The following is an 18,021-nucleotide window of genomic DNA, read 5'->3' as shown; positions in this document are numbered from 1 at the left end:
TCCACGTAACCAAGAGGTGAGATAGCAAAAAGTAAAAAAACTATCACAATGGTCTAATCACGCCTTATCAACAATGATAACTTCAACAAGCTCCTTGCAAATGCGATCGTTTCCGTAAGCGAATACTTTAAACTCAATTTCCCACAATTCCCCTCTTCCAATGCGCACAAAGAGCACGCCCTATTCACGTCACGGAGAGAACAGCCAATAGGAATCGCCTGAATTTGGAGTAACACGTCATTCTAGTAAAGTGCAGCAGGAGCCGGCTGACAGGGAGTGATCCCCTCACCATCGTCTTTCTGTCATTTACATCCGTCTGCTTGTATCTCCAAATGCTGTAATTTTCACCGAAAACACCGGTTTGCTTTGCTCGTGTCTAGACCTGAGGCCAACCTAACATAAAAGGTAAGCTTTTGACTTAAATTTGCTCGAAAGTAGGCCACCCGTTTCGGCTGCCATTCATGAAGGGACAGGAAGTGGGCTAATGCTACATTCCGTTAGCTAGCCCAAGCAACGAAATGTTAGCTTGTTTGACTGACAGAGCAACGTACTAATGTTAGACATTAACGGGTACCGTTATATTCATCTGGTTTCGATAACACCACGGTTACAATACTATAAAGTATGTCAGAAACAGCGTAAGAGTGGATATTCTACACGAAAGAGACCAACCTCATTTGTGATTATACGTGGCCTGTAGCCTATGTTATTGCATTAAAGGTAATTACTATTTTTTTTAAAACGTTAAAAAATATCAATCATTTCTAAGATGTAATGAAATGTCAAGGTTTGCCTCTACCTATCCCTAGAGAGTGTAATGACAAATTGCCAAATACCCCCTTGACAACGTCAACGTGCAACAGATATGGCAGGGCAAAGCTCACATTCTCTAAGAAAAACATTGAATACAGGGAAACTGACTGTGGTTGTTCATGATCTATTATGATTATATTGGTTTATGTTGAGGGTCTTTTTCTGGCCAAAAGTCTAAAATGAACATCAAAACTCTCTCAAATGGAGAAGTTGAAACAGTACATTTTTGGCCTTGATTATTATATTACAGGGCTAATACAAAACACTGTGGATGGCAATGGTCTTTAAAGCTAATGTGACATTAATTCGTCTCTTATCTTAGGTCAAACAACTGTGACCTGCAATAACTTAATGTAACATTATATTATCTTGTGTGACAAGTTGATTACGTAACAGAGATGATCAAGTTAGATTGCCAAGTCTTTATCAAGGGAAAACTGCAAAGTGTCCTAGTTCCGTCTTGTGTGGTAGTACATTCAATGTTACCTGTCGTTGGACTGTTGATTAGACGAAACAAATGCTTTGAAGATGTCACATTGGACATCTATAGAATTAACAATGGGGAGATAATTGGTGGTTCAATAGATCCTTTTAGAAATATTTTAGAATCATAATTTGGTTTATTGCCAAGTAGGTTTTCACATATAATATAGTAGCTTTATGGTAAAATGGTGCAAACACACTTAGAAAAAATAAGGAGAAATATTATGTAAAACATTTCTACACAAGAAAAATTAATTTATAAAAAACGATATACAATTTGAAAAGCATATCTGCATTCACTTTGCAGCCTTGCCTAGTACACAGGTGTGTAACCTACAGAAATATACATCATATTATATGTTCTGAAATCTTAAGAGTTCTCGAGAGACTTAAAAGATTGGAACTTTTGTTTTGCCCCTTGAAAACTAGCTGAAATGCTCTTGTTTTGCCCAGGGAACACAAAGTTCCTCTGACAACAGTGAGAAAGAGGGCGAGTCGACAGCCACTACAGCAGCTTCTTGGTGAGGCTTCTCTAAAGGCGTCATCGATATTTCACTGACACACGCCAACAAATATGTAGCCTAAAAATATCCTTGAGATTCCTCTGCGCTATTTTCTATCTCACGAAAAAACATGCTTGTCAAGTTTGCTGATGTCACACGTTACACTTCTGCGTCATGCTATCTTGAATCTGCATCTTATTTTAGCATGGGAGGGAAAGGAGCACCTGTATAAAGAGTGGCTCACTGTAGCAAGAGGTTAGACTAGCAGAAAGATCACCTGTAAAGAGCTGCTCACACACTGCAGACACTCAAAACAAGTGTCACTGGGACTACTGAGAGTTTCTCTATTGGACTTACACCTGACTGTGATCTATCGGGCTCTTTCCCTAGCTCTGCGATGGCGACCTACCAGGAGTTCATCCAACAGAACGAGGACAGGGATGGGGTGAGATTCAGCTGGAACCTGTGGCCCTCCAGCCGCCTGGAGGCCACCAGGCTCGTGGTGCCCGTCTCCTGCCTCTTCACACCGCTAAAGGAGAGGCCCGATTTACCGCCGGTCCAGTACGAGCCGGTACTGTGCAGCCGGGCCAACTGCAAGGCTGTGCTCAACCCCCTATGGTGAGTGAAATGGAAAACATTGCAACAGATGGGAACTTTGTCAATGTTTGTTTCTGCTGCCAAGCATAAAAAACGGTCTTTATACAAACCACATTGTGTATAATAAAGATATGTTGTATTCTATTTAATTCTTTATGATTATCAACCTTTCATTTGTAGATGTAGCTTTCTTTAATAAATGAAAATGGTGTTTAACCTACTGTGCCACTGCCTTTTGTACTATAAGTACATTAATTTATTATTGATCAACAGAAAAAAATTGTAATTGTAATATTTCTTGCAAAATCAGAGACAGCTATTTTCATTATCCAACATTTTTTTATTAACCTGAAAATGTTTGGGTTTTGGACTTCTAAAACAAAACATTGAAAAACATGAATTTGGATTAGTAGAATTTAGGAATGGATTTTTCATGTTCTGACATTACATAGACCAAGCCAAGCGAACCTTGGGAATAAAATAAATTAATAATTTAATCTATAAGAAAGTTGGGCCAAGTATTGGATAATGAAAACAATCTTCAGTCGTAGCCTTAGTGATAGTGAACACTGTGTTTTTTTCATTGTAGTATTCCTTAAGTAAAAGAAAATGGCTTGCAGGGATATGAATTAGGTGTTTGAAACTTTGAATATATTTAACCACATCAGCGTTTCCAAATGCTGATGTGTTACAAATTCTAGGCGTGGTACTGCAAATACACCTTCAGTATTTACTTAATATCATTCACAGCTGCACTCCTGCCAATTGGATGCAAACCCTAAACTGTTTTGTTCTCTCCTTCACAGCCAAGTTGACTTCAGAGCCAAAATATGGGCGTGCAACTTCTGCTTTCAAAGGAACCCAGTAAGTGCTGACGTCCACAGCTTACTTTAATTCGATAACAATTGTTTCCATAACTCTGCGTAACATACAGTAATGTGGACTAGCTGCATTCCTTTTATTCATGTGGTTCTGTCTTTGTCTCCGCAGTTTCCTCCCTCTTATGCAGGAATATCAGACGTGAACCAGCCGGCTGAACTCATGCCACAGTTCTCTACCATCGAGTACATAGTGCAGGTAAATATTACACATGACTGCACACTGACCCATGCATGCAGATTGTGTGTTCTCCAGGTGTTCCGTGCCAAGGGGAATAATAACGATTTCTGATATTGGCCGCTCTACGTGAAGAGTTTTCTTTTATGTCAACCACCTCCCCCCCCCTTCAAGAAAGCATCTGCGGCCACCGAAGCCTGATAAGAATGTGTGTACAAAACGCAGCAAACTCTTACTGATATGTGCTGGGTCCAGGCTCAAGGGCGTATGGCACTCTCAACTCTTTCCAGGACATGCCGAGGCCCTGCCTGCCAGTAGCTTTGCCGATATCTGTGTTGATAGGTAATATATTGAGAGCGGTGAATCAGCTTAGAAACAGGAAGTGCTCAAACGTTCGTGTGAGTTTATCAAATTTAGCAGTGATTCCATGTCAGCCACAGCTTGTCACAAAAAATCTTACTGATATACTGATAGTGTATCTAACAAACTTAAACTAGCTTTATTAAATGTCAAGTCTTTGACAGGAAAAACATTTTTAATCAATGATTTTATCACTGAGCACAATCTTGATTTTATGTTTTTAACGGAAACTTGGATTGAACAAAATAACAGTGCAGCTGTTCTTATCGAATCAACCCCTCCCAACTTTAGTTTTATGAGTCAGGAAAGAATGCATAAGAAAGGGGGTGGAGTTGCTATTTTTTCAATGATTCCCTTCAATGCAGGAGGACATCGTATGGGATCTTTGCTTCTTTTGAATATGTGGCCCTTCAGCTGAAATGCTCCTCTCGAGCTCTGTTCCTAAATATCTATAGACCACACAAATACTGTGCACGCTTTTTTGATGACTTTACTGAACTGCTGTCTATAGTGTGTATTGACTTTGACCGTCTAGTCATTGTTGGTGATTTTAACATCCATGTTGACAACCCCCAGGACAGAGGGGCTAAAGAACTGTTTTGTGTTCTTGATAACTATGGACTGACTCAGCATGTGACGGAGCCCACGCACAATAAGGGGCACACTCTGGACTTAATTATCTCAAAGGGTCTGAATATCTCTAAGGTTGTGGTGACTGATGTTGCACTCTCTGATCATTCCTGTGTTTTCTTTGAGAGCTCTATTTCTGTTCACCAAAATGTTCAAAAAGAGGTAACCACAAAGCGATATTTAACTGAAAATACTAGGGAAATGTTTACTCAGAATTTTTCTTCCACACTTGCCCCTGCTAACATCTCAGTAAATGAGCTAGGAGATCATTTTAATTCAAAAATTAAAAATGTTATAGATGCCATTGCTCCAACTAGGGTAAAGGAAGTGACTGGGAAGAAAATATCTCCATGGAGAAAGGCCATGACCGTGAGAGCAGAACAAAGAGTGTCGAAAAGCTGATTGTAGGTGGCGAAAAACAAATCTCCAAATCATATACCTGGCTTATAAATATTTGTTATTGTAGTTATACAAACACATCCGTGGCTTTGCAACCAATGAGGGCTGCATTACTATTGTTGTGTGCCTTCATGAATAATACATATGCTTTTCATCAAGTAATATGATCCACTAGTGTAAATATATTGAACGAGCTCAAACAATAATTCAGCAGCACTTTTTGTTTTCCAATAAGAAAAAGAAAGATCTAATGTAACAGTGCCGTCTCCTCAGTGTGTGGAACTCATGTGTCCCTCCTCTCTGCAGCGCGGACCCACGGCCCCTCTGATCTTCCTGTACGTGGTGGACACGTGTTTGGAGGAAGAGGACCTCCAGGCCCTTAAGGAGTCCCTGCAGATGTCCCTGAGCCTGCTGCCCCCCAACGCCCTGGTGGGCCTCATCACATTCGGACGCATGGTTCAGGTCCACGAGCTCAGCTGCGAGGGGATCGCCAAGAGCTACGTGTTCAGGGGCACCAAGGACCTCACCTCCAAACAGATCCAGGTGGGTACAGGGAAACTGAGGCATAAAGAGTGTATTAGCAAACAGAAAACACTTGTTTCCAGATGTAGGGAGAATAAAAACAGAATGCTGCTTCTCCATATTGACGTTTGACTCTGTGGAAAGCATCAAAGAAAAAACCCAACTTTGTTTGTTTTTTTGCGTGTGTCTTTCAGGAGATGCTTGGTCTAAAGCCCGCCGCAACAGGACCACAAGGGCGCCCACAGGCCGCTCAGGATGCTGAAGCCACTTGCAAGTACGTAGGAGCATCACACCTTCCCCTCTAGTCTGAATAAAGTTAATGGGAGCTGTTTCTAAAGGTTAAATACACACAGTGAGTTTGTCTTTGCCTAAAGCGTGTTTGTGTTCCCTCGCAGGTTCCTTCAGCCCGTGCACAGAGTCGACATGAACCTGACTGACTTGCTCGGTGAGCTTCAGAGAGACCCCTGGCCCGTCCCTCAGGGCAAACGGCCTCTCCGCTCCACTGGGGTCGCACTGTCGGTCGCTGTGGGCCTGTTGGAGGTACGACACACACACACACACACACACACACACACACACACACACACACACACACACACACACACACACACACACACACACACACACATACACATACACACACATACATTCAGATAATATTACATTAAGGTATAATATGGGGTTATTGTCCCTCCATAACATGTCTACTGTCAGTTTAAAGGAAATACAAGACTCAAAATTCACATTAAGGTGTTCAACATTTAAACTATTTTATTAGTATACAAATACCGCTTTCAACAGTCATTTTAGAGTGATACAAATAGATATCCAAAATTCCCTTCGTAAAAATCTATTTGAAATGTCACCAAAATATACAAGAATGTTGAACCTGGCTCTAATTATGGTCAATGTTTTGTTCGGGAAATGGATGCATATTAGCCAATATTTGCATATTTAAACATAAAAACTCAATAATCTTCAATATAAATAGTTGTCTTGCTAAAGTCAGACTACATTTCATCATATCAATTGGGTCAATATGTGTCCCCTTATCACCTGTATTATCCCTCCTTAAGTGCATACAAATAATGCAGGACTATATCTATGCTGTTCTTTACACGTCTACAAAAACAACAACAAAAAAACAACTCCAGACCATACCCGATGTGTTTGCTTATGGTCTGGATTCAAATGAATAAATCACTCTGTAAGCTGAACTTTATCCTCTTGGAGACGATCGTGCCACATTCAGTGGTTCAGAAAGGTACACAGTGTCTGATGACTATCTGCTGCAGGAACAGTACATGTGCTTTGTGAGTTCAAAGGCTAGTTCCATGTTTGCCTTTTCCCCCTCACCATCATCCTCATCATCATCATCCTCTCTCCTCCTCCTGCTGCTGCTAATCAGCACGGTTACATAACCTTCGTTCTCCCCGCTCCCCTCTCCCTCAGCAGATAGGAGGCCTGATTGGAATACATTTGGCTTTTTCAGATTCACTGATTTGTTCAAGAGGCGTTTTGCTTGATGAATGGGTCTTTAACATGTGAAGCCGAACAACAACAAAAAGCCCAATTTGTTGGCTTATTTGATTGTTCTCCGTGAATGAGTACACTTTGGCCCTGTATAAATGAATCACTGTTTGCGTAGAACATGTGGTCAATAAGAGCTTGTTCTGGTGGCTTTGTGGCTTCCTGGCCTCCTTCCAAATGCCTCGACTTTCCCAGACTCCTGGACTTTAGACCTGGTTGAGTATTGGCTGAAAAATCCCCCTTCTGCTGAAACTGATTCCCTCAAAGCGCTAAATGTGACTTTTCACGCTCCTTCAACACACTTTAAGTTGACCTGGATTTCTACTTTTGTCATCAAATGTAAAAAAACTGCATTATTTGAATGGAAATTCATTTCCAATAGCTTTATAAAGCAATGAGTATTCATCATATAATTTAGGTTTATTTTCTCCTTTGACACCTACCTAGCAACGCTATAAAAAAAGAAGTAACCAACCATATTGAATTTAAATAACATGTCTTTAAAAGGTTGTTTTCTGGATTACTGTCAATGTACCTGTGATCATAATTCTTTAAATAAGGCTAGATGATTTTCCTCAAACCTTCTCTTTAAACGGCAAATTCGAGAACTAGGTCACTGATCCGTGGTCATTATCCACATCCACTGCCCAAGTACATGGATTTGAATGTGGATATAAATGGGTGCAAACTGTGCACTTCAATTGGCAGAAATCTGTTCTAACAACTACAGCATGTGACCTAGTCGAGAAACATTGTGGAGTTTAATTGTAACTTAAGCAGAGGGGACTGTAAAACAATAACCCACTTCCTCCTCTCTTTATCTCCAGGGTACGTACCCCAACACCGGGGCTCGCGTGATGCTGTTCATCGGAGGGCCCCCCACCCAGGGCCCCGGCATGGTGGTGGGAGACGAGCTGAAACTCCCCATCCGCTCCTGGCACGACATCCAGAAAGACAACGCTCGCCATTTGAAGAAGGCAACCAAGGTGAGCAACTGCATAGGCGTTTTCAACTCTACTTGTATTCGAGTGGAATACTCCTTTTACACATTTAGTTTAATGCAGGTAACAATCTTGCTGCAACATTTTGAACGACAACTTTATTGTTTAGGCAGGTTAAAATGGAATTATCAATTTAGAAAGTTGGCGAAAACAAGACTGGACGTTCCACAAAAAAGCAATAAAGGCAAATGCAATTAGCAGGTTCACTGACAACAATCTGTGTGTTCATTTGTGTCCCACAGTACTATGAAGCCATGGCCAACCGCACAGCAGTCAACGGCCACTGCATCGATATCTACGCCTGCGCCCTGGACCAGTCGGGGCTGCTGGAGATGAAGTGCTTATCTAACCTCACCGGGTACGTCAGCCTCAGTGTCAGGGATGTGTGGTGATTCACGTATTAATGAGATACTTTAGATCCTAACTGATTTATTGTCATTTCTTTGATCAGGGGGCACATTGTGATGGGCGACTCGTTCAACACCTCACTGTTCAAGCAGACCTTCCAGAGGGTCTTCAGCAAAGACTACAACGGAGACTTCCGCATGGCCTTCGGAGGCGTCTTGGAGGTCAAGGTAAAGGAGTCATTTAGGCATTATTAACCAATGAATATCCTCGTTTGATATGTTTTATTCCATTTGATTCAAAGCGTTGATAGATCTACATTCCTATACTCATGTTGTGTGTCTTTCTGTCTTCATAGACGTCAAGGGAAGTGAAGGTTTGCGGCACCATCGGACCGTGTGTTTCACTCAACGCCAAGGGTCCCAGCGTCTCAGAGAATGTGAGTCCCTGCCCCCCCTCCCCCCATTCCTTCCTTCCCACAATGCACTTGTAATCCGAGAGTTGCCGCATACTGGCATTCATCATAATGTCTCCTCTGTTCTGTGCAGGAGATGGGTACCGGGGGCACGAGCCAGTGGAAAATATGCGGACTCAACCCCTCCACCACTCTGGCCATGTTCTTTGAAGTGGTGAATCAGGTAAATAAACACACTTCCTTGAATTTGATCTCGTTAGCTCTGAAGGGATTACTGTAGACAAGTCTCTAATCACATAAAAAAAAGTGATTTCATTGTGATGTGATGAAGGCTTTGTTTAGAGAAACTCCTCGAACAATGGTCTTGTTGTTCCTCGTAGAAGAAGGCCATTTGTTAGACTTATGCAAAGAGAGATGTCTTACTGTGTCTTCTGTTTTGTGTGTGTAGCACAATGCCCCCGTTCCCCAGGGGGGCCGAGGGGTGATCCAGTTTGTGACCCAGTACCAGCACTCCAGCACACAGAGGAGGATACGGGTCTCCACCGTCGCCAGGAAGTAAGAAGACCCTAAAACATTACAGTATCACATGTGTACCTGGAACATTAAAAAGGTTTACATTTGGATGTATTGAAGTACATTTTTATGAAGTACTTATCCGTAGTCTTTATTACCTTCAGTAGATGATTGGCTATACACAGTTTGGGGAAGCACCCAGGGTTAGTGGCAAAACATATACGAAAACATGTTCTCTTGAAAGCCACCAGACTCCATTGGGGGAAAAAACAACACATTTGACCCTTGAACAGCACAGCAGGTGCTGCTCTTCCTCTTCCTTGATCCTTGATCCGTTAGTTTGTTTGTGTTATTGTGTGACTTAGTGATTCCATCAAACCCTTTAAATCTCCAAGGTCACACAATAACACAAACAAAGACATGGATAGAGGCAGCGGTGGACAAGCTACTTGCGTGTTCTGTAAGGTAAAATGAATGTTTGGTGGCTTTGAAAAGGGCTCTAGTTCCTCTTTGAAAAGGGCAGCATGGAAAAGAGGTGAAAATATTATAAATATATTATACACTAAAAATGATATTTTTAGGTGGGTAAAAGGTGCTGTGCTGCTGCCACGTCCACAGCAGTATATTGCTTATCTTTAGTGCATTACTACCGTCTCTTGACAATAAAGAAAGAGACCGCTGGATTAAATATAACCTCCTCTAAAAGGATGTTTACATTCCAGTAGCTCCTGGCGACGCCTTCAGAGACCTGTTTGCATGTGCGTCTTTAAACGGCACGCTCACCTGCAACACCTTTTTTTCCTTTTTACCCAAGCTGGGCTGACGCGCAGACTCAAATCCAGCACATCGAGTCGTCATTCGACCAGGAGGCGGCCGCGGTGATCATGGCCCGCCTGGGCGTGTTCCGGGCCGAGTCGGAGGAGGGGCCTGACGTGCTGCGCTGGCTCGACCGGCAGCTCATCCGCCTGGTGAGTGACGCTCACACACCTCCATACCTGGGCTCTGTGACAACAATGCATATTTGGCATTCTTAGGATTGTGCGCTATAAATACATTCCACAATCTGTCACGTAGGATGTGCCAGGTTATCATAGGTTAAAGTATGTTCAGTAATTGAACCGTGTTCTGTCTTTTTTCTTTTTTTAGTGTCAGAAGTTCGGACAGTTCAACAAAGATGATCCGACCTCATTCAAACTGTCAGAGTCTCTGTCCCTCTACCCACAGGTAAACATGGAAATAAATGACTAAATTGACTTTTCCACCTATTTCTAGCTCGGATTTAAATGTGATTACTCATTATAACTCTATCCCCACTTTTATTGGTTTAGAATATGCTTTAATATAACGTTTATTTCCTCTCCTCCACCTGCAGTTCATGTTCCACCTGCGGCGGTCGCCCTTCCTGCAGGTGTTCAACAACAGCCCAGATGAGTCCTCCTACTACAGACACCACTTTGTCAGGCAGGACCTGACCCAGTCCCTGATCATGGTGCAGCCCATCCTCTACTCATACTCCTTCCACGGACCACCAGAGGTCAGCCTCACACCCTCCACACCATTAGTATCATCACTGTTGGAGAGGCGTCGGCCTTTCCTTCAGAATGTCTGTGAGAAATTATGTGTTTGGTGCTTGAATGGTTTCCAACTGGATGTGTGTCTCTTCACAGCCCGTCCTCCTGGACAGCAGCAGCATCCTGCAAGACCGGATCCTGCTCATGGACACTTTCTTCCAGCTGGTTATCTACCATGGAGAGGTGAGGCAGCAGATTAAAAACACCTGACAGTTCACCCTAAATTAGTGGTTCTCAAACTTTTTCTGTCAGGCCCCCCCTTTGAAGGAAAAAAAAGTCGGGGCCCCCCAACACAAATAGTCGGGCTCAGTGGCGGCGCCAGAGATTTATTTTGGGGGTGCTGTGGGGTTGCTAGACGTTTCATAGAGGGTGCTCAAACATTTAGGGTTTCCCATCAATGTACCGGGCGCTACAGTAGAATTCTCTACTGCAACACTCCCCACGCATATACACAACGTACCTGCAACTGTTACAATGAAGGCTCGATAATCAGCTCACGGCATATAGGTGTAAGCGGGGGTCAAGTGCTATTGTTATAGGTGGTGTGTGGACCTCACATAGGGGGGTCCGGGGGCAAGCTCCCCCGGGAAGATTTTTGAAATATTGAAGTTAAAAGCATCAATCTGGTGCACTTTGAGAGCAAAATGAAGAGATCTATGGATACATTTCTCAACACAGAACTGTAAACAGATTTACTATTTCTTTATGGATATTTTACAAATCACTCTCCTTTTAAACTGTAGTGTCTTGTTTTACTGTCATATAGTATTTCATACCTGTTTTTAATTTATTCTCTTATTTTTTTAGAACTATAATGATCATATAAACGTGTGCCTCGGAAATAATTGTTTACATTAATGGTGACCAAACCGTTTGAGACCCACTGAGATAACACTGAGAGAGTCCTTTAGCTCACTGAGCCTCTCAGTCTGACAGGAGAGGACTCTCCTCCACTTTGTTGTTGAAAAACTCCTTATATCCGTTAGCGTAGCTCGCTAGCACCAGAAGCTAACATCAACGATCTCCGGTACCGGTGCGCTCTCTCTCGCGCACGCACACAAAATGGCTCGTTCCACACCAGTGGCGGGCCGTGCATTTCACACCTAGGCCTTCAGTGATGTCCGACACAGTCCTACCTGAATTATTCCACCTCTTAATACCATCATTATGACGCCATGGCTCTAGAAACTATACATTTAGACAGAAACGCAGTATAACCGGGCGTTACATCACCTTAACATAGTCAAGTACAACAGAGTTATATTAATATTTCCGAAGCATTTATAATCAATATATCCGCATTTACAATTAAGAGTGTTAAACTACCAGCTTTAAGATCGCTTGGATACTGTCAAAACTTAAAAATAAAAGGGGCTTTTAAGGCATTAGTCTACAAAGTTGTATTAAGTCCACCAAAAGTATGTGAGCTTTAACAAGTTTGTTCACTAAACAGCGCATTTTCGCACCCAAAGCAGTTTCATTTAAGAAACGTGACGATAAAGACACAAACTATTCACTGAAAATAAAAGAAAACAAACAATGAATTTGCATTTGTTCATGAGGATATATTTGCGACAGTGGTGAAAGTGTATTCCTAGCCCTGAATGTCCACTTTGATAAAGGTTAAACCAAAACAATTCAACAAGTCTCCTTGAGTACTTTTACTGCACAGCTGAGCCAGTGCGCCACACACATCTCTATATCTCTTGCAGAAGCATCAAACATTTATTTTTTATATATTTGTCATTTTAATTACATATATTAATTCGTTAATATTGATTTAATATTAACGACATAAAATGACAAAAATATATTAAAATAAAATAAAAAATAAAATGCTTTGTACTCACCAAAACAACTGATTATTTGAACACAAAATCCATCCTCCTTTCTTTCCTCAAGAAGACTTCAATGACTCTGTTGTACAGTTTATCTGTGAGTTTCAGTTCCACCAATAAGTCCCTATTTTTGTTCACCCTTTTGTTGTGGAGCTCCGTTTTCCCGGCGCACTTGTTCGTTGAGCTGTAGATACACTCCAAAGGTCCCCAAAGGTTTTCAAAAGCACCATTGCTTGTAAGTGCCCAGCCGTGCTTTGGTGTCTCGTTGCTGCCTTGGTTAGACAACTCAAGTTTGCAAATCCAGTGTGGCTCCAAACACCAAATCGATCATTTGCAAATAGCAGGCATTACCAGCAGTACCATTTGCAGTGCCTCTCGGAGGCTGTGAGCCAGGGGTACCGCTCGTAGTTAGTGATTTGAAAGTGGCGGACAAACCCTTTCCCCCGCTGTGATAGGCTCGCTAGCGTCGGGGTTGGCCGTTCTCTTCTCACAATGTGTAGCTTTTCTTGAAAAGTTCGTCTTGAAAATGGCGTTGTAATTATATCTGCCACCAAATCGATCTCTTCTCCTCCTTCAGCCATTGTGGGTTGAAAAAAAACAGCTTGTAGAAATCTACACAAATTAGCTCGTTCAAATTCAAGTTCAGTTTTCTAGCTCTACATAGCTCTGCCTCTCAATAGTGCGTATCCAATCAAAAGACGTGCACATGCTGACGTCATCGTACGCCTGCTAGCTGGCCCGTAGTCGCCAACTCAAAATCTGATTGGTTAACGCCACAGTTTTGTTTCCGTTCACTTTAAGCTACAGGCGCCCGCACTGTTGATTCTGAAGGCCTAAGGGCAGATTTCTTGGACCCTGGCAACACATTATGGCTGAAATATGATTGGATAAAAGCTCTAACATAAAGGCCAGCCCTCCAAATCTTGTTCTGAGGCTGGAAGCAGCGCAACCAAGAGGAAAGCTATGAAATGAAAATAATAGACTATGGGGAATAATTTAATACATATTTGTGGAAAAAATATATCAAAATTAAATTTATATTCTGATGATGTTTAGGCCAGCAGAGAAGGCCTTGCTGGCCCTGACGGCCCACCACTGTTCCACACACACACACACACACAGAGCTGAGCTATAATGAAACACAGAGACCCAGACGTACTTGTACTGTATCATATTATTTTTGAATCAATAATATGATTTTTTGTTTTTTTAATTTTTTTTTAATAAATAACCATTTTTCCTCCTGGTCTCTCGCGCCCCCCTGTCATGCCTCTGCGCCCCCCACTTTGAGAACCACTGCCCTAAATTAAAGATGCCAAACATTTATATATTGCCTTTACCTTCTCTCAAATATATTAAAACTATATGGCACTCATACAAAAATAAATAAAACAACTTTATAGTAATTTCTCTTTCCCAATTGAGGAATACATTTTTTTTTAAACAAGCTTTTATCCAGGTTTAATCTCCAAAAAATGTTTACCAAACTATACCGTCATATGAGTGAGCTTGAGCCTATCAATAGTATATTGGCGGGTGTAGTTTGGTTGAAATAAAATAGTTCCATCTAAAAATTCTACCACAATCAATACTACAGATATGTGGCAAAATATGTTGTTTTTCGGGATAAACCGTCCCTTTTAATGTCTTTCTAGAAAATATCATTAAGTGATACAGCAGACATTTCTTAATGAAGTCCTTTATCTCTTCACTTCCAGACCATAGCCCAGTGGAGGAAGGCAGGCTACCAGGAGTTGGCGGAGTACGAGAACTTCAAGCAGCTGCTGCTGGCCCCCCTGGACGACGCCCAGGAGATCATGCAGACGCGCTTCCCCATGCCGCGCTACGTCGACACGGAGCACGGCGGCTCGCAGGCCCGCTTCCTGCTCTCCAAGGTCAACCCGTCGCAGACCCACAACAACCTCTACGCCTGGGGACAGGTACGCTGTTACACGCTACAACTGCCTGTGTTTTAAACTTGGGAATAGATGGCTTTCAACTGAGCATATGGAAAGAACTGCATCGTGCCGCTTCAGTCGGCTGAGGTTATTTAACCCTTAAATGGAAACACATATTACTATTTTGGAAATGAGTTGATTACCCATATATACCAACATCACACCCGCATGACCTCCATGTTACACCATTATTACACCTGTAACTAAGCCTTATTATACACACCCATGTAATTAGAATGGCATTACACCTATATTAGAAATGTACACCCTCCATTACACCCGTGTTAGAAATGTACACCCTCATTACACCCGTATGACACCTGTATTACACCCATATTATACACATTGTTACACTTTTATTTCACCTATATAACTGCTTATTTTTACTGTTATTAGACTGTTATTCGACCCATATCACACGCTTGTAACACCAATATTCCACCGTAATTACTTTGTTATTACACCCATTTTACACATGAACACAGCCTGTCAAATGACTGTATTCCCCAGGACACAGAAACAATATAAGGGTTAAAAACAAGTACAGCACCCTTATAACCATCTATCTAAAAAAATAAAGACGTTTCAGAAATCTCCTTCTGACGTCCAAATCAAGAAAAAACAATCTGTCAAACCGTCAGGAAACGCAGGCCTTGGATTTGCTAACCTCAGATTTTGAGTGTGGGAGATTGAAAGCTAAAAATAGCGTTAATCTCTTATTTCCCAAGTGAAGGGAGAGCTGAATCCTAACCTGGGATTTCACAAACACTGCGTAAAGTTATACAGCACGGATTATCAAGAGAACAAGGCCTTGCATAAGCTAATTTTAGCCATAAACTTATTTACTTAGTTTAAACAAGCACAGGATCAGAGTTGTCACAAAAAGATCTATCCGGAAAGTGCGTTAATAACTCTTCTTCTTTCTCTATCTGCAGGAGACAGGAGCCCCGATCCTCACCGATGACGTCAGTTTGCAGGTCTTCATGGACCACTTGAAAAAACTGGCAGTTTCCAGCTCAGCATAGATGTCTCTTTTCCACCATTTAAGGGATCCATCAACATTTCCTCAGTTTCTGTAAAGTAGACAAACCCACAGTCTACTGTATGTGCTTGCTTTTCCTTTCCGGAGTCACATGTGACATATCATGCTACAAAACGAACAGAAAAAAATAGCACATTCCTTGAAAGACATTTTTACTCATTTTAATTTCCATGTTATTTATGAGAAACAGCTCCACACTGTCCTCATGCGAGCAATATCACATGCTCCATTTCTCTTTTTATATTTGACAAGCAGAATGATTAGACTGATAATTAATATTTTTGTTTTCTCTTTGTTCGTTCGACCCAAAAATGTGTGTCTGCTGCACCCGTCTGACGGTGCTGTTGTATGTGTTTTTGCTTTGTCTATAGCTAAAGATGATATGCCTAGATTTTTCTTAATAATAAATTATAATGGTACCTTCTGACGCTGGTTAAGAAACGCTCACATTGATGGCTTGTTAATCACTTGACATACTGATAGGAAATCCTTCCCGGATTTAAAGTGTTTTCCGAGAAAATTCCTCCAGAATAATGAGGATTAATGTTCCGAGGAATAGGAGTCAATCACACCGACTCTGTTGTCAATGACGAACATTTCCATGTATTTTTAACTTTACGGGTGGCTCTATAGTTCATTCCTCTCATCCCCGACTCGACACCATCTGGTATTTTGTGCCCAATGATTTCCCAAGTGTCTTTGTAATCAAACTTTAATACACCGTGAGACTGTATAAAAAGGCGACAGTTGTTTGATTTAGACCCTGTCTGGATTTGAAATGCTATCCATTATAAAGCCCCGTCGTCAAAAAAACAATTGTGTGTGTGTCTGTCCTTGCACCAGCATGCACATTCACAAAGCATATTCACAGGGTTAGAAACTACCAGTGGTGTGAAGTAACTAAGTATATTTACTCAAGTATTTAAATTTGAGATTAGTTCTTCAGTATTTTAGTTTGTTGCTACTTCATACTTCTACCCCACTACAATTCAGAGTTAAGTCGTGTACTTTTACTCCACTACATTTAGTATATACCTCTAGTTTTCTTTGCAGATTTGGATTCATGATGTGAAATGCAATGAACACTTAAATCAGACTTTAGTTACACCTGGAGTAAATGCACAAGCTACACTGAACTATACAAATTCATTAAAATCCACCTTTACCAGCTGTGAGAAAGCCTTTAATGCAACACTAGTTAAAATCTAAATAAGTTATCTATATTATAATCTGCATAATAAGTGCTTTTACTTTTGGTACTTTAAGTATATTTTGATGCTAATACTTTTATAATTGTTCTAAAATAACATGTGCAATGTTGGACTTCCTACACTGGTATTTCTAATTTTACTTAAGTACAAGATAGGAGCAGTTCTTCCAATATGGTCTAGCTGCAGCCGCAACTAGACGGTACACGACACGCCCCCTACACGACACGCCCACCTGGCACGACACTACGGTGGCTGAGAGACGTTGAAACCGTATATGGCAGAATAAAAACGAATTGCAAATGTTTTTGTAGCATTTTAAGCAACTATTAGGCAAATTAATATATATATATATATTAGTAAGCCTACATATAAAATAGGTAATGAGATCATCTATTAATTATGTTTGTCTAACTGCTACACATGTATTTATACTAGGGCTGTCAAGTTAACGCGTTAATAACGCATTAACGCATGTGTATTTTTTTCCTCGGCCGCCCCGTAGTTTCAGAGCGCATCGAGTTTAAAATATCAATCAATCAATCAATGTTTATTTATATAGCCCAATATCACAAATGTTACATTTGTCTCAGTGGTCTTCACAGTGTGTACAGAATATCAGTATGACAATACGACACCCTCTGTCCTTAGACCCTCACATCGTACAAGGAAAAACTTCCAAAGAAAACCCAGTTTAAAGGGAAAAATGGGAGAAACCTCAGGGAGAGCAACAGAGGAGGGATCCCTCTCCCAGGACGGACAGACGTGCAATAGATGCCGTGTGTAAATTGAAAAGATAATACATTTGCAACATAGGTAGTCCAAATGTTTGGAAATGCATGTGTGTATAATAGGAAGATGAATCCACGAGGATATCCATCCAGGACCTATGATCCAGGACCACAGCCACGACTCAAGATCCAGCGCTCGCGATCCAGGACACAGGACCGCAGGATCATCCATGACTCCGGATCCCAGCGTATATAGACACCAAAAAGAAAGACATTTGGGGAAGCTGGGTTAATCGGAACATGAGTGTACACGGGTATAGACAGAGAGAAGGAAGAAGTAAGATGTCCCCCGACAAACTAAGCCTATATCAGCAAAACTAGGGGCTGAATCTAATCAGCCCTAACTATAAGCTTTATCAAAAAGGAAGGTCTTAAGCACACTCTTAAAAACGGATAGGGTGTCTGCCGCCCGAACACAAACTGGAAGCTGATTCCACAAATGTGGA

General features: G+C 41.5%; 1 protein-coding gene across 2 annotated transcripts; it reads left to right on the top strand.

Moving 5' to 3' along the window:
• Positions 1 to 229: 229 nt before the first annotated feature.
• On the top strand, positions 230 to 16,392 carry sec23b (SEC23 homolog B, coat complex II component). 2 transcript variants are annotated; one of them, XM_034094628.2, is made up of 19 exons: positions 230 to 405; positions 2,190 to 2,417; positions 3,203 to 3,260; positions 3,387 to 3,473; positions 5,148 to 5,384; positions 5,558 to 5,637; positions 5,759 to 5,903; positions 7,721 to 7,879; positions 8,137 to 8,252; positions 8,346 to 8,469; positions 8,598 to 8,678; positions 8,788 to 8,877; positions 9,103 to 9,209; positions 9,982 to 10,135; positions 10,314 to 10,391; positions 10,540 to 10,701; positions 10,835 to 10,921; positions 14,295 to 14,516; positions 15,470 to 16,392. In XM_034094628.2, the coding sequence occupies exons 2-19, from the start codon at positions 2,197 to 2,199 to the stop codon at positions 15,557 to 15,559; spliced, it is 2,298 nt and encodes a 765-aa protein (XP_033950519.1). In that variant the 5' UTR covers positions 230 to 405; positions 2,190 to 2,196; the 3' UTR covers positions 15,560 to 16,392. The 2 variants fall into 2 exon arrangements, with proteins under 2 accessions (XP_033950519.1, XP_071061680.1); XM_071205579.1 differs by lacking the exons at positions 230 to 405; positions 2,190 to 2,417; positions 3,203 to 3,260; positions 3,387 to 3,473 and adding an exon at positions 3,553 to 3,660.
• The last annotated feature ends 1,629 nt before the right edge of the window (positions 16,393 to 18,021 follow it).

Source organism: Pseudochaenichthys georgianus, chromosome 1 (assembly GCF_902827115.2).
Source record: "Pseudochaenichthys georgianus chromosome 1, fPseGeo1.2, whole genome shotgun sequence".
Taxonomy (NCBI): Eukaryota; Metazoa; Chordata; class Actinopteri; order Perciformes; family Channichthyidae; genus Pseudochaenichthys; species Pseudochaenichthys georgianus.
The sequence above is the reverse complement of the archived record's forward strand: the minus strand, read 5'-3'. Positions and strand labels throughout refer to the sequence as shown.

Coding starts and splice junctions, on each gene's coding strand:
- sec23b (XM_034094628.2), top strand. CDS start 2,197: ATGGCGACCTACCAGGAGTTCATCCAACAGAACGAGGACAGGGATGGG. Junction 3,474..5,147: donor CCATCGAGTACATAGTGCAG/GTAAATATTACA, acceptor TCCTCTCTGCAG/CGCGGACCCACGGCCCCTCT. Junction 7,880..8,136: donor ATTTGAAGAAGGCAACCAAG/GTGAGCAACTGC, acceptor TGTGTCCCACAG/TACTATGAAGCCATGGCCAA.